This window comes from Hippocampus zosterae, chromosome 2 (assembly GCF_025434085.1).
Source record: "Hippocampus zosterae strain Florida chromosome 2, ASM2543408v3, whole genome shotgun sequence".
Lineage (NCBI taxonomy): Eukaryota > Metazoa > Chordata > Actinopteri > Syngnathiformes > Syngnathidae > Hippocampus > Hippocampus zosterae.
The window spans coordinates 2,882,935-2,898,045 of record NC_067452.1 but is presented as its reverse complement, the minus strand read 5'-3'; the positions used below and the strand labels follow the sequence as shown (position 1 = coordinate 2,898,045).

General features: G+C 42.9%; 1 protein-coding gene across 4 annotated transcripts in view; it reads left to right on the top strand.

Annotated features, from left to right (window-relative positions):
• Positions 1-656: 656 nt before the first annotated feature.
• LOC127596347 (SRSF protein kinase 3-like) overlaps positions 657-15,111 on the top strand; it is a 47,207-nt gene continuing 32,752 nt past the window's right edge. For 2 of the 4 annotated variants that reach the window (XM_052058713.1, XM_052058712.1), the window contains exons 1-2: positions 657-1,283; positions 2,022-2,121. In XM_052058713.1, the coding sequence (XP_051914673.1) occupies positions 1,274-1,283; positions 2,022-2,121 (110 nt within the window). In that variant the 5' untranslated portion in view covers positions 657-1,273. The remainder of the gene's footprint in view (positions 1,284-2,021; positions 2,122-15,111) is intronic. The other 2 variants (XR_007961440.1, XM_052058714.1) reach the window with 2 other exon arrangements.

The following is a 15,111-nucleotide window of genomic DNA, read 5'->3' as shown; positions in this document are numbered from 1 at the left end:
GATCTTGGGTGGCTTTGCGGGTCAGACGAGAGTTGTATATGTCCACAAGTGGGGGTGAGGGGGGGGGCACACCAATGATCTTCTCAGCTGCTCCCACAACACGCTGCACACTCTTTCGGCACGGCAGGACACGGTGCAACCGCTGATGAAGCTGGTCAAGATACTCTCAATGGTGCATCTATAGAAAGAGAATAGAAAATCCTCACATTTCCACAACCACTTATCCCCTTCCTTACAAACGAGGAGAGTCAATTGCGCTGCGATGCATTACAATACTGTAAACTGGATTTACATGTTCCGTAAAGTTGGGTAATATTATGGCGCCCTCTCCTGTTACTGTAAAGACTTTCTTTTGCAACCCAAGTTTAAATTCTAAAAAATTGAACTTTGCGTTGGAGTGTACGTTAACTTCGCAATCATTCATTCACTCGCAAAGACATATTTTTTTAAATGTTTTTTCCCCAGAACCCACACATTATATACTAGCTTTTTATTAACACATTTTTCTCCAGGACAGTGTAAAAACGGTGTGAAAATGTCTATAACGGAATACGTTTTACTAATATGTGCATATGTGATCAATGTAAGGGCTTCAGCTCCGTCGCGACCTGTCGCAGAATAAGCAGTATAAAATGAATGGATGACTTTCTGGTGCTCGTATACGTCGAAACTGTACAGATATTGCTGTGGAATTACCGGTATTACACTAACATGCGTGTTTTCAGATACATCCATCCATCCATCTGAGCAGCTTTTTCTCACCAGGGTCGCGGGTGAGCTGCAGCCAATCCTAGACGCCATCGGTTAGTATTTATTTATTTGCTCTTATTATTTTATCTATTTATCATTTTATTTATATATACACGCTTTGCTTCGTGGCCAGTGCGCATGCCCCAAGCAAGCCGGGTGTCCTGTGTCAGCCGGCCAGCAGCTGTTCTGGGCTGTGAACGCTCTCGTCGAGAGTAAAACACCAAGAATAACCCAAGAGGTGTTGCCACAGATATGCCACTGAGTCGGTGTTGACCGGGTAGTGGGTAAAGACGCTGATTTCACCCCGGCGTGCCGCGAGCTAACCGAGGCTGACAACATACCATCAGCTGGTATAACGACGCACCTAACGGATGAGCTGACATCCTGACGCGGTTTTAACTTGGTGCCGCTCGGAACCAGTCAAAAAGCCGGACTGTCTCTCGAGTCTGTTGAGCTAACAAGGCTAAAGGCTAAGAGTCAGCCGGGACAGTCGCCGCGGACGCGCTTGCTTTTGGAAGCCACAATGCTCATAGGTAAAGTATAATGGATGTTCGTTGTGTCGGTTCCGAGGTCAGTGACTCGTGCGTCGAATGTTGTCATGCGCCGGTCAACATGCTCGGTGCTACATTCCAAACACCTGCACCATTACAAAAATACACGTTCCGTTGGAATAGGACGATACATTTGTAAGTTGAGGGGTAGGTTTTAGATGGATTGCTCTACGTTTTGAATGGGCAAAAAGGAGAGGACGACTTCGTTTGAACACAGCTCTTTTTTTTTAATTCTCCAACGGCTGCCTCCTAACTCTCGCACGAACACTCCCCCTTTCGGTAATGACCCACCTACCTGCTTTTCTTCCATAATCATATGTAAGCAACATAAGAATATTTCAGAAAGTATTAAACAGAAAATAATTTAGGTAACTAACATAAAATAATATAATGCTTAAATATAAAATGATAATAATGAACAATTTAACAAAAGCGTACACAGTGATAGTGACATCACTTCTACTTCTAACACCCAAATCAAATCAATCATTTGATTGAGGTGAGCTTTCATGAGTGTCCCATGGAGGCGTGCACATTCTGTATCTGCTTATAGACTGTATGCGAGTGCGCGTGTGAGTTTCTTTCGCAACAATTGTAGTGTGGGGCAGGGCATTTACTTTTTGTACATGGTTGCTTCCCACATGACAAAAACAAGTCACGTTATGTTAAAGCCGTTTTCATTTCCTTGGCGTTTTGCTGACCACTTATGTCTGCTTCCAGCAGCCTCCGCCGGGGCAACACGTACAAGCCCCGCCTCTGGAACCAAGAAGCACAGGCGTCGAGGCAAAAAGCACCGCAGAGTCCGCACTGAGGAAACCGGGTGAGATCGATGCACGTGGACTCTAAATTTATCAATTGTTTCGTGTTCTCTGGACTCATTGCTGATGTGACCTATAAAGCCACTGCACAGGTAACTGTGCTAAGCTTAGCCATGCTGTCCCCCTTCCTCTAGCCGTCGTGCTAAGCTAGCAGGTGTCCAGCTGACTCACAGAGGTTTAGTTGTCAGGCCGTTGCCATTGGCAGACATTAATAGAAGCACACGCTGAATTATGACCCCACACCATGCACACATACTCTCAAGCAGACTTCAACAATGTCCCTGAGCCAGACACGTGCGTATCTGTGTGTCTCAGTGCCACACAATAATCTGGCATGCATATAGAGCTAAGATTTTTTTCCCCCTGATATGATGGTGATGGAGTTAATATATATATTTTGTCATTTGTTGTGTTTTTACTCAAACGATTAAAATATTTATTCATAATTTAGTCATAATTAACTCAAATTAACTGAAAATTAGTCACGATTACTCATGCATTTTTTATCATTTCTGAATTTCCTTTGATATTTTTTCCCCCATTCCCCCCCTCCCCCCCCCCCCCACATTTTAATGCTCTCATCAACATGGAATCAAGAATCAGTTTTCTATGTACAAAATGCAAATATTTACTGAAATAACAATTTAGATTTTCAATTTTACATGAACATTTTCACTTGGAGCAGTTATTCACACATAATGTCTCACACAATAATACTGTCCATCAACAACAGTGAAAAATATATTTTGTCACAGAGCTGCTTTAACAGCTCTTTTGATTGAATCAAAACAGAGCAATATAAATGTCACGTTGCACCCGAAGCGACAGAATGATCGCTTCGTGCACAACAAAAATAGGAAGTGGATCCCCGAAATAGCAGACACAGAAAGAATGTTTGTCAGTGAAAAAAGGAGATTTAATATAAACACAAAATACCCGTCTAGGTGAACAACAGAAAGCGCTGGTCAAAATAAGGACCAGGAAATAAATAAGGAGACAACAGAAAACGCTTGCGGAAAAATAGCAAGGAGGAATATTTAGGTGAATGATATAAACTCACACGAGATGGTAAGAAAACACACAATGATAGCCACTAGGCTTTAAGTCAATTATTAATCGAGAAGTGATCGGTAAGAGTAATGGCACGGCGTGGAATACTCCGGCAGTGAGTCGACTGCCAGAGCGTCCAAATAAAGCCTGTGTAATCAACTACAAATGGGTGGCAGGTGCGCAGGCGGCAAGCAGGAAGCCTGCCCTCTGCTGACAAACTCGGGACGTGACAATAAAATTATAAAGTGCACATCAAAGGTAAACTAGTACTGAGCCTATTGTGCATTTAAGCCATGGTTGCATACTTCGATTTTCTCAAGTTTGCTTTGAACACAGCAGTCAGGCTATGTTGATTCTGTTGGTCCTTCTTGCGCGGAAGTCTCTGTATGGTTAGGTTTTGACTACACTTGGTTCGATGACAACACTGGAGACGTTTCCTTTTCAGTTGTGGTCGCTAGTTCACTACCACTGCACTGCTGAACTCTCGACGTGCCCCAGCACACCGTCGCAGTCAGACGAACACAGAGAAGCTCCACCCCCATTATTTATAGGACACGGAACACGGTAACCTTCCACACGAAATAGTTCCAAACGAGTAACAATCGTGTCAGTGGCATACATCGAACTCAACAGAATGCCTGCTCTTTATTCACCAGAGGCTCATTAACCTAGTCTCTTATTTCTCTCTCGAAACTTCTTCTTCTCCCGCTTGGTGTACCTTAGCCTTCTCCACTACGTACAATTTCTGTTCATAGCTTGTAATGGAGGCTCTCGCTGGCAATCCGTAGTGGAGTCGTTCGATGCAATGTGAATGATTTCAGCTATAGTCGAGCTGTGGATAATGTTGACAGGCTTGCATGCAGTAGCCATACATTCAGCTCTGGCTTCAGCAAATTTGTTCTTCGTCATGTTATTCATTTTCTTCGCTTTGAAATGATCCATAGCTGTCTGTCTTAGACAAGGGGGTGGAGTACTCACATCAACTGTGTGTATGGCCATTAAGTGGTATTTCAGAGTCGACGTGCTATGATAATAGCTCAGTTTATGACTGCAAAACATACAGGTCACTTTGGTCTTGTGAGTGGAACTATCTGGCAACTTTTTAAAAGTAAACTTTCCATTCATAAACTCTTTAGGTGTCCATTTTTGGTGTCTCACGCTGCCGTGGCTGGCAAAACAGACATGTGCGTGGACCTTTGCAGCGCGACTGTTGTTTTGTTTCTGTGTTATTTATAGAGCAACGTAACATCCGCTGTGACGTGTGCCGCATTAATCTCGTGAGAAAAAATGTAATCCGGTTAAAATTAATTTACATTCATGCCGATAATAACGCGCTAAACTGACAGCTCTCGTTTTTACTTAATGCTCCCCATTTATTTCTGCTGTGTAACAGTTGCGATATGCACCATAGAATACAATACACCTTCATATTGCGCTTTCACAACAGCTGCAGATGTATCATCAGTTTAAAAAATTAATGAATATCAGATATCTGCCAATGCGAGTGCAGCGCCAATGCCAGCTTCATGTCATCCAAATATGTGTGCACTGATCAATAACTTACACACACCTGTGTCTGCTCAAAGAACACAAACATTACAAAGCACCCACTAATAATTGAAGCTGCAAATAAAACCCAATTTATGCTACATTAGGTTTGTGCAGAAGATTAACTATCATCTTCATGGTATATAAAAGGTGCATCAACAGTAAATATGTTAATTGATACATTAAATGCTACATTAGATTGTACAGTATATTCAAAGTGTGCTTTATAAAACTTTAAGTATCAATTAGCAAATTACTTGGCCAGTGGAGTAACGTGTCGGCATGGGCCTGTTACCAGTTTAACAGTTAACTATAGTTTTAAAAACTCAATGTTGTAATAACCACAAATACTGTTACCGGAAATTAGCTCTTCTTTTTTTAAATGGATTGGAAAGGAATAAAGAAAATGTAATGTGTTGACCAGTGGCAATTGCTCTCTGACTACAAGGGAAGCTCAGCTTCCCCTAAAATGTCAAAGAATAAGTGATCAAATATATGAATGTAAATTTCATTGTGTGTACATGTCATTGACTAAATATGCGCTATAATGCGCTCAACTTTTGTTCCGAATCAGCTTCTTATGACTGGTTACGACGCGACTCTCTTCTCATTTATTCGCGCAGCTTCACTGTGCTTTAAACTGTGAGGACGCTGAGCGTGTACAGCACGGACGCTGGGCGTTGAAGTGTGTATTCTGTCCATGTTTGAACATAATTTACAACTATCCCATGTCAGCATGAGAACACACACATCCTCATGCCTGCAAGCAGACCTCTGCATCATCCATCACCCTTGAATCATCAATCACTTGATTGAATCATCAATAACTTGATGATGATAACAGTACTTCCTTATTGGAGACAATGTGGAGACGCACAGATTTTCGGAAAGCACCAGGTGATACAAGCTGATTAGTTTTGGAGAAACAGAGTCCGATGCCACATGATAAGTTTTGGTACCGCCCCTGACGATATACAGTGAAACCCCGCTATGCGACCACCTCATTTAAACGACCACCTTAAAAATATGACCGGTTTTGTACAGTCCCAAATAGAACGCCTATGTATTGTATTGTATTGAAACCCGAGAAATGAGACCACCCCGGAATTCAGAATTGCGACCGCGATATCTGGTCCCAGGAAGCTATCGCCTCATAATTACGACCAGGTGTGAAAATGGCAGCAAGCAAGAAGAGAATTGATTTGACCCTACAACAGAAAATTGAAGTTATTCGAGCCAGTGAGCAGCCAGGATCGAGCCAGCGAACATTGGCTTTGGAGTTGGAAAAACTCAAATCCAAACCATTTTGAAGAAGAAACGGGAGCTCCTAGACGCATACCAAGCAAACGCTAGCTCTTCTAGAAAACGCCTGTGCTACCGAAGTGACTACGTCGACGTGGACGAGCTAACTTGGCGATGGTTTCAGAAAGCGCGCAGCCAGAATATCCCTATCAGCGGACAGATGATCCAGGAACAGGCACGAGAATACGCGAAGGAGCTTAAAAAGGACGAAGTCTTTAAAGCGTCCAACGGTTGGCTGGATCGTTTCAAACGAAGGCACAACATTGGAGGCGCTAAGCTGTCAGGAGAGCGAGCCAGCGTAGATCCTGAGACAGTCCATGCTTGGAAACAGCGGCTACCTCAAATCACAAGAGGGTATGATCTCTGTGACATCTATAATATGGATGAAACAGGCCTTTTCTATCGAGCTCTACCTGATAAATCACTTGTGATCAAGGGTAGTGATTGTGCTGGTGGAAAGAAAGCTAAAGAGCGTTTAACCGTAGGTATGTGTGTAAGTGCCACAGGAGAGATTGAGAAGCCGTTAGTTATTGGCAAGAGTCTGAAGCCTCGCTGTTTCAAATGTTTCAAAAATGTCGACATCAAAAATCTGCCTGTGTTGTGGACAGCAAATCGTAAAGCATGGATGACGAGTGAAATTTTTCTCAAATGGCTGACAGCGTTCAATGCAAAGATGCAGAAAAAGAAGAGACGCGTGTTGTTGTTGCTGGACAATGCACCCTGTCACCCAGCTGCTTTGGAATTCTCTAATGTCACGCTGCAGTTTTTACCAGCGAACACTACATCAGTGTTGCAACCACTAGATCTGGGCATCATCCAGAACATGAAGTGCCACTATCGTACGTCTCTCCTTCGTGCTGTACTGTGCCAAATGAAAAAGGGCTCTGCATCAGAAATTTCAACGGGCATCAACGTTTTAGATGCATGCCATTGGATTCACACTGCAGTCCAGAATGTGAAGGCACACACCATAAAGCGTTGCTTTGAAAAAGCTGGTGTTATTTCAGAAGAGGGCAGCATCTGCAGTGAAACTCCAGACGAAGGTGACAGTCTCACACAGCTTGGTGAGCTCTTGCAAGACACAGTGGACCATCTGCATCTGGAGAGCTCCTTATCCCTCAACGAGTACACCACAGTAGATGAAGAGGCACCAGCTATTGAGGATCTCCAACAGGGATGGGAGAAAGACTTAGTAGCGGAGTATAAAACAACCAAAACTTCAGCCACCAGAGGAGAAACCGTGCAGTCAGACGATGAGGAGCCAGATGAGCCATGTCCAGCAGAACCGTTGATCAAAAGCTACACGGAAGCAATGAAATGGGCCGGGGAATTGAAGCAGTTTGCTATTGTCAACAGTCTAGACTCCATCCTTTGCAACATTATGTCTGTAGAGTCTGGACTGCAAGAGGCTGCTTTGAAACACAATAGCAAGAAACGACAATCTACTTTGGATAGTTACTTCTTCTAAGAACCATATTTTGTAGCTGTAGTTTTTTTTCTCTTGCCTTATACATACTGTACAAAGACTATTCAAATGCTTAAATTTCTTTTGTGTACAACAAAGTTGCATGTACATTCCATCATTTATTACTCATTGTGTGTACATGACGCTACAGTATATTGTTGCATGTGAGCCACATTACTTCTGCATTATCATTACTGCATGCCACTTCAGAAATCAGACCACCCCGAAAATAAGACCACCTTGAGCAGTAACATAGGTGGTCTTATTTCTGAGGTTACACTGTAAATGTTTTGTGAATCTCTTACACCTTTGCACTCGTGATCAGCAGGCATTGTCTGAACACCGCGGGTGCCCAGAATATTCTGCAAATAAAATCTTCAAAGGTACTGTTCATTGGCTTCATCCTCCTCCTCCTGGGCAATGGGCCCCCGTCAGGGACTTGCCCCCCCCTCCCGGGTCCCACACCCGGTACGACTCTCGGTGGTGCCTCGGGAGATTCCCACCCAGTGCTGCCTAGGAAGGGCCCTCGCCTGATTATTGTTTAAGGAGGGTTGTGGGGCGGCTACTCCCACTCCCCTCTCTTCCGGCGGGGCGAGCCCTGGGCGCCTCACCTCCTTCCCCGCCGAGTGGTGGGCATTTAGCTGCATCTGGGGCCCAAGAGCCCTGGCGTTCCCCCCTCGCGCCACTCGGAGTCAACCACCACGCAAGCGTTCATTCGTTGGCTTTAGTCTGGATTTGAATAACCAACATCCTCATCATCCAAAATTAACACACACTCGGAGGAAGAGTAAGGCTGACTGTCCCCCAACAGCGTCTAGAGCAGGGGTGTCCAAAGTCGGTCCTCAAGGGCCGCTGTCCTGCCTGTTTTCCAGCTCTCCAAGGAGCAACCCACCTGAATCAAATCATCAAGATCGTTCTCATGCTGCTTGAGAGCTGGCTGATGAGCTGCTCTTCGGAATCAGGTGCGTTGCAGCCGAGAGCTGGAAAACCGGCAGGAAAGTGGCCCTCCAGGCCCAGAGCTGTACATGCCCGGTCTAGAGAGTTCAGAGCCCGATTCATTGGATAAATGCTGGTTTTGTCCTCCAACCGCACGCTAAGTGTCTCTGAGAGTCTATGGGCAGTGGGCGTTTATAGGCTGGCCAGGAAGCTCAGCTTTTCTGCATGATGACTGGATGATCTGTCTGAGGCTGAATCTCTTTTTGATTGACAGCAAAATGAGCCAATCATCGATCTTATGGTGAAGATCATTTTTTATTTTTTTTTAAAAGAAACAAAGTAGAATTCACGTATACATAGACAGACACATTTTATGATGTGGGCCGAAATTGGGCTTCCCGTTCTTGACAGACCAGCATCCGCCACTATTGTATGTAAAAAAAAAAAAAATGTTGCTGATGCTTTGTCAAATCATGAATGAATTAATTCCTGTGTTGCAATGTGTGCTACTGTACAGGAACTTTTATGCCACCGGTCGGCCCTGAGCCAGCCTACTACAGTGGGCTAAACAAATATAGACTTATGGTCTGGGAGCCTAAGGTTGGGTATTGAGTCTTGAGAATCAATTGGAACCTGGGATTAACAACACTTGCTTTTTTAAGATTTCTTCATTTTCTCTCAAATGAGATTTAGAAGTTTTGGGGGGTTGAGTCATGAGATGTTACCTGTGAATCCCTTTTAATACTCTTTAGTGAATTAAGAGCTATACTGTACATATAAAATGACTCTTGCACTTGCCATAGGTTTTACCTCCTACTTTGTTCTTGTTCTTAACAGATGGGGAAATGGGAAATTATTTCTCACACGAAATGGCTGTGCATGATCAAAAATAAACTGTGCATGAACATAGCTTGAAAACAAAATGGTTGTACTTCCATTCACCTTGAACAAAGAAACACCTCATATTTCAATATTTTCTGAAGAGGAAATATCATGACCTTCATGATTTTTCTGAGCATTTTTAGGCCATCAAAAGCAACCGTTTTTTTCAAGTCTAACAATGTGTGCAAAAGGCAGCGGCGTATGATGAAATGAAAATCTTTTGGGAACTTAATTTTCAATGTCCTTAGATGAACACCAACCCAAGTTTGAAGTACATCAGATCAAATCTGTTGGGGAGTTCGATATGATATGGCCGCTCTAAATGGTGGAAAAAGAGACAAATGGAAAATGGAAAGTCAGGTAAAATTTCAAAGGTAATGGCGGACTCAGAGAGACTTTTTATGTACCGTATTTTCACGACCATTCGCTGCACCGTACGGTTGGGCGCAGTCTCATTAATGGGTGCTATTTCTGTATTTTACACATAGACAAAACGCACTGTATTATTGGCCTCAGTTTTAAAGTGGTAAAACATACGCCAGCTTAAACATACGGCATGCATGGGCGCACGCTAAAAACACGTTAGCTTGAAGCATACGGTAGAATGCCAAGACATAAAAGCTAAAACACGTTTTTAAAAGGGCAACGAAAGCAGAACTGAGTTCGAGTGTATTTTATTTAGCCATCGTACAATGTTCTCACGTTTTTCGATCAATCATCACCTAGAAATCCATCAAAGTCCTCATCCACTGTATCGGAAGCAGAGGACTGCACATCCCAGTTGTCATTGAACGCATCACATGCTAAAGTGTGAGTTGCTACGCATTGCCAAGCGGAAAGAAGGAGCAGCTACAGCAAAGTCAACATTTCTCTCGTGTGAAGCTTTCCCACATTTGAAAGTAAAGAACAGAGCGAAACATGGTGGCAGCACGTGTGTGGGTAGAAAGAATTGAACAATTGTGCAAGTACCGTAATCCATCAAAAACCCCGCGTTCCCTCTCATTGTCAGAGTCACTCTCATTGCCATGTGGCTCCACAGAAATGATGCCGGCTTTGCCAAAAACTCGAACAGTGCAAGCACACACGTTCGTCCAAGCAGACACAATCCATTTGCAAATTGTGGCGTAACTCGCCCAGCGCTGCCTCTCACTTTTTGTAAAGTTGTGTTTGCCATTGAACATCCATTGTTCCCATACCGTTCGCAACTTTACTTTGAACACCCGGTTGATGCCGATGTCCAGCGGTTGGAGTTCTTTAGTCAAGCCTACGGGAATAACGGCAAGCTCAGAGTTCATTTGCTTGACTTGGTTTTTCACCGCTGCTGTGAGATGGGCACGCATGCCAAAAGCATAACCGATGGCTTGAAGTTTGAACTGAGTTTCGTAGGCGTGTCTCTTTGTCGAATTTATTTTCGGGGGTTCTTAGAAACAAAAACCAAAGTTGTTTTGCAACAATGCACATTGCCACACTCTATAGAGGTGTTGGTACCTGCTTGCGGCGTCCCTTTAGCGTCCACTTACACGCCCACCCTTCACCCATTGGCGGACTGCTCCCCAGCATGCCTGTCCTCTCTCACGTCTGCCTTCTCTCTCTCTCTCTCTCTCTCTCTCTCTCTCTCTCCCTCTCCATATATGTATATATACACGCCCACCCTTCCCTGATTGGCCGACTTCTTTCCCGCATGCCTGGCCACAGTCACTTCCGCCTTTTCTCGAAATAAACAGCGTGTCGGCTGTCAGTCAGATTTTGGAACTCGGCGCATACAAAAGACGCTCCGCATCATAAGGCGTCCTGTCCATTTTGGAGAAAACTTAAGACTTTTGATGGCGCCTTATAGTCGTGAAAATACGGTAGGTCTTGGGCTGTTACACATCCCTCACAATTTTTGCAAATCAGGTTGAAACAAAGAACCAAGGCTGCTTCATTAAATATTTGTAAGGGGCCCGAGCAACCTTCCATCTAAGTTGCGCGCATGCGCAATCGCGCAATGCTCGCACACCCTCAGCACACCCTCAGCACACGGGCAAACGAACACAGCGCGTCTCCCAACAAATCAAACCTTGAAGCTCAATTATGCATTTTCAAATTTGCTTCATAATAAAAGATGGAAAAGTTGATTTGGCACATGTGGTTTACTGAGCGGGAAAGAAAAATTAGTAAAATAAGACACAATGGTGAAAGTATTTCAGACTGAAATGTAATGACACACGAGCCTTGCTTGAAGACACCCATCTAGTTAATTTTACCTTCATCTCAGGTTCTATACGCATCTTCTTGACAGTGATTTTGCTGCTGTACCTTACTAAGACAACATTACCCCGGCTTGGTCTCTGTTAGTTATGACACCCACTGAGTTTTGGCTTGTTTACAGTATTCAGTCTAACAGTTAAGCCTGTAACTTTTCTTGCTCGGGATATTAATAACAATTATAATAATAATAATAAAAACATGCAAAATTACTGAAATGGATGGAAACGAATAAAGATAATGTAATGCAGGCATGTCCAAAGTCCGGCCCGCGGGCCAAATCCGGCCCGCGGTCGAATTTCATCCGGCCCTCGGCCCCTGTCATAAAATCAGTGCCGTCTGGCCCGCAGTTTGGGCGCAATGGAACACGTGTTGCATTGACTGAGGTCTCGTAGACTGATGAGTGATGTTTCATAGAGTACTGCTTCCCTCTAGTGGCTAAATGAGTAATAGCATTCACTAAATGAGTAATAGCATTTAGACACTAGAGGGCATCACTCACGAGTTAACAAGACATCACTCCGTGTTTATATTGACTGATGTGTCATATTTCAAATGATCCTTGCAGTTGTGGATATGTGTATTGCTTGTTCATTTCCCTATTGTTCGAGTCAAAGGTTTTGTGACTATTGAAAAGTCACGGTGATACATTTTATGTTTCAAATCAATCAATTTGCACTCAGGAGACTTCTGTTTAAGAAAAAGTCAAGTGAATAAGCAGTTGCATGTGATATACCTGTTTCAAATGAACCAAAAGAAATTCTTAAGATTGTTGAAATTAAAATAAAAATGGAAATGTGAAACAGACTGGTTTACTAAAATTTGTTAAACAATATTGTTGTTCAATGTAAAGAATATCAGCCAAGGTCGGCCCCCTGACATTTTACCACATAAAATCTGGCCCCCTTGGCAAAAAGTTTGGACACCCCTGATGTAATGTGTTGACCAGTGGCGATTGCTCTCGGACTGCATGGCAAGCTCAGCTTCCCCTAAAATGTCAAAGAATAAGTGATCAAATATATGAATGTAAATTTCATTGTGTGTACTAAATATGCACGACAACGTGCTCAACCTTTGTTCCAAATCAGCTTCTTCTTACTGTTTACGGCTCCTTTCTCATTCATTCCCGCAGCTTCGCTGTGCTTTAATGGCCAAGTGTGAAGTAAAGTTGGCCAACCATGTTTTTGAGTAATAAGATAAGATAAGATAAGATATCCTTTATTCGTCCCACAATGGGGAAATTTACAGCCTCCAGCAGCAAGAATGTATGTAGAAAGAAGAAAGGAGAAAGAGAAAAAAAAACAACAAACATCTTTCAATTAAATACAATATGAACACAAATGGATAAAGATTATTATTATTATTAAGGTTGTTATTTTTATTCATCAGTTATTATTTATTCATTCATTATTATTATTAAGATTGTTATTTTTTATTCATCAGCCTGACAGCAGTCGGTAGGAACGAGCGTCGGTATCTCTCCTTCTTGCAGCGCGGGTGTAACAGTCTCTGGCTGAAGGAGCTACCGATATCAATGGATGAACAATTATAAGCATATTTTCGTTTTTTTTTTCTTTACGCAACCCTTCCAGATTCTTTGTTTAACCCGTAGCAACGCCCTTGACAACGAAAAGGCTTTTCTTCGGAAATTACGTCACATGGAGAGATGCGAGGGAAGTCCTTCCATTGAACAGCATTGTTGCATTGCTTGTTGGTAAGATCCCACGGCGGTGTGTGGCGATGTGTTGTTCACAATCGTCAGAAAAGTTGTGCCAGTGGTCGAAGGATATTGGGCACTTAAAAGGACATCTTTTATTCGCACAAAGCGAATGAATTTCACGCCATCATTGACGAGTGTTCTCTGCCACTGCTTTCTCAACGGGTCTGCTTATGATCAAGGATTTGCAAAAAAGTAAGTGTGATTTTTGGATAGAGGATTATGATTTTGTCAAAGCATAGCTGCCAACTCTTGTGGAATGAACAGTAGAAGGTAGCGACGTTAGCCGAAAGCTAACTCGAGAAGCTAGCAACGTTGAACAGAAGCTAGCGACGTTAGTTTTTGGCTCGAGGCAAACGAGCTGATGATTTTGTCAAAGCATAGCTGCCAACTCTTGTAGAAGGTAGCGACATTAGCCGTAAGCTAACTCAAGACGCTAGCAACGTTGAACAGGGGAAGCTAGCGATAGCGACGCTAGTTTTCGGCTCGAGGCAAACCCCGATTGATGCTATTCATATCAGCGATGAGTAATAATGGCATTCAGACAAATTGTTCTGGAAGTACATTTCAATAGGTTGGCAGCGCTGCTTTGTTGACGAATGAACATGACACGTCCTCTTGGAAAACTGTGCGACTAGCCCATAGGCAGTGAACTGCTTTGTAGATTATATGCGGCATAATTACATAACAATTATTTTCATCTCATGACGCATATTAAACTTATCTTTAGAGTAACGAGACTGGGGGAAGCTATGGAATGGAACTGGAGGGCCTGAAAAGATGCCGTTCGGAGTTGGAAGGCTTCAATGCAAAAGTTGTCGTCACTGACGGGCAGCGCCAGCGCCAGGTGGGGAAATGGATCAGGGAGAATTGGACCCAAGTCATCCATTATTATGATTGTTGGCACATTGGCACATTGCTAAAGGTTAGTGTGTTTCAATGTTTAGAAATGCTGGAGACTTATTCTAAAAATTTTAGCGACACTCTCTTCGTTAAAAAAACGACGAGCAACAGATTCATCTTTTATTTCTGGTGTGTTTTATTGTGGTTGCTTGTGTTCGCAGACTGACTTGTATCACCCCAGTTAAATCCCTGGAAAAGACTCCTTGTTGGTATGACAGGGTCACAGATCATTTTCTTGAAAAGGAGTGGAGAGTAGAATTCACGTATAAATAAACAGACACATTTTATGATGCAGCCCGAAATTGAGCTTCCCCTCCTTGACAGACCAGCATCCGCCACTGGTGTTGACAGAATGTCAACTGTTGACCCGACATTGTTGAGCTTTCGTGCTATCCAGTTGTCATCTCACCAATCCCCTCATAACCAACTGGGCAAAAGAATCCTGATGCTTGACTGAGAAAATATCACAGCGCAATTTAAGCTTATTACCGCGATGTACGTATGAAATGCCAATGGGCAATGTGTGGTGCAATTCACTGAGTTGTTTGTTTGTTTTGTTTGTTTGTTTGTTTGTTTATTGAACATAAAACATATACAGTAATAATTTGACAGTAAATAAGGTAGATAAAAAAGTAAAAGAAAGAAATCAGTCTTCATTCAACACAGTTATTATGTTCAAGGGAGTAGGATGAAGTAAAAAAACGTATCTAGTCCTACCCCGTTATGTGTTTATATCTACTAAATCATTTTTATATCAATCAGAAAAGAAAAAGTAAGAAGAAGTCTCCATTAAGGCTCATACTTTACCCTTAACCGTGATATTTTCACAACTTTTGGTTTGTATCGGGATTATATACATCCTCACCCTGGCACTCTTGTGTCAATTTTCTCTTGTATTCATAATGGATATTGCAATACCTTTCTCTATTTATCAACTTAGTT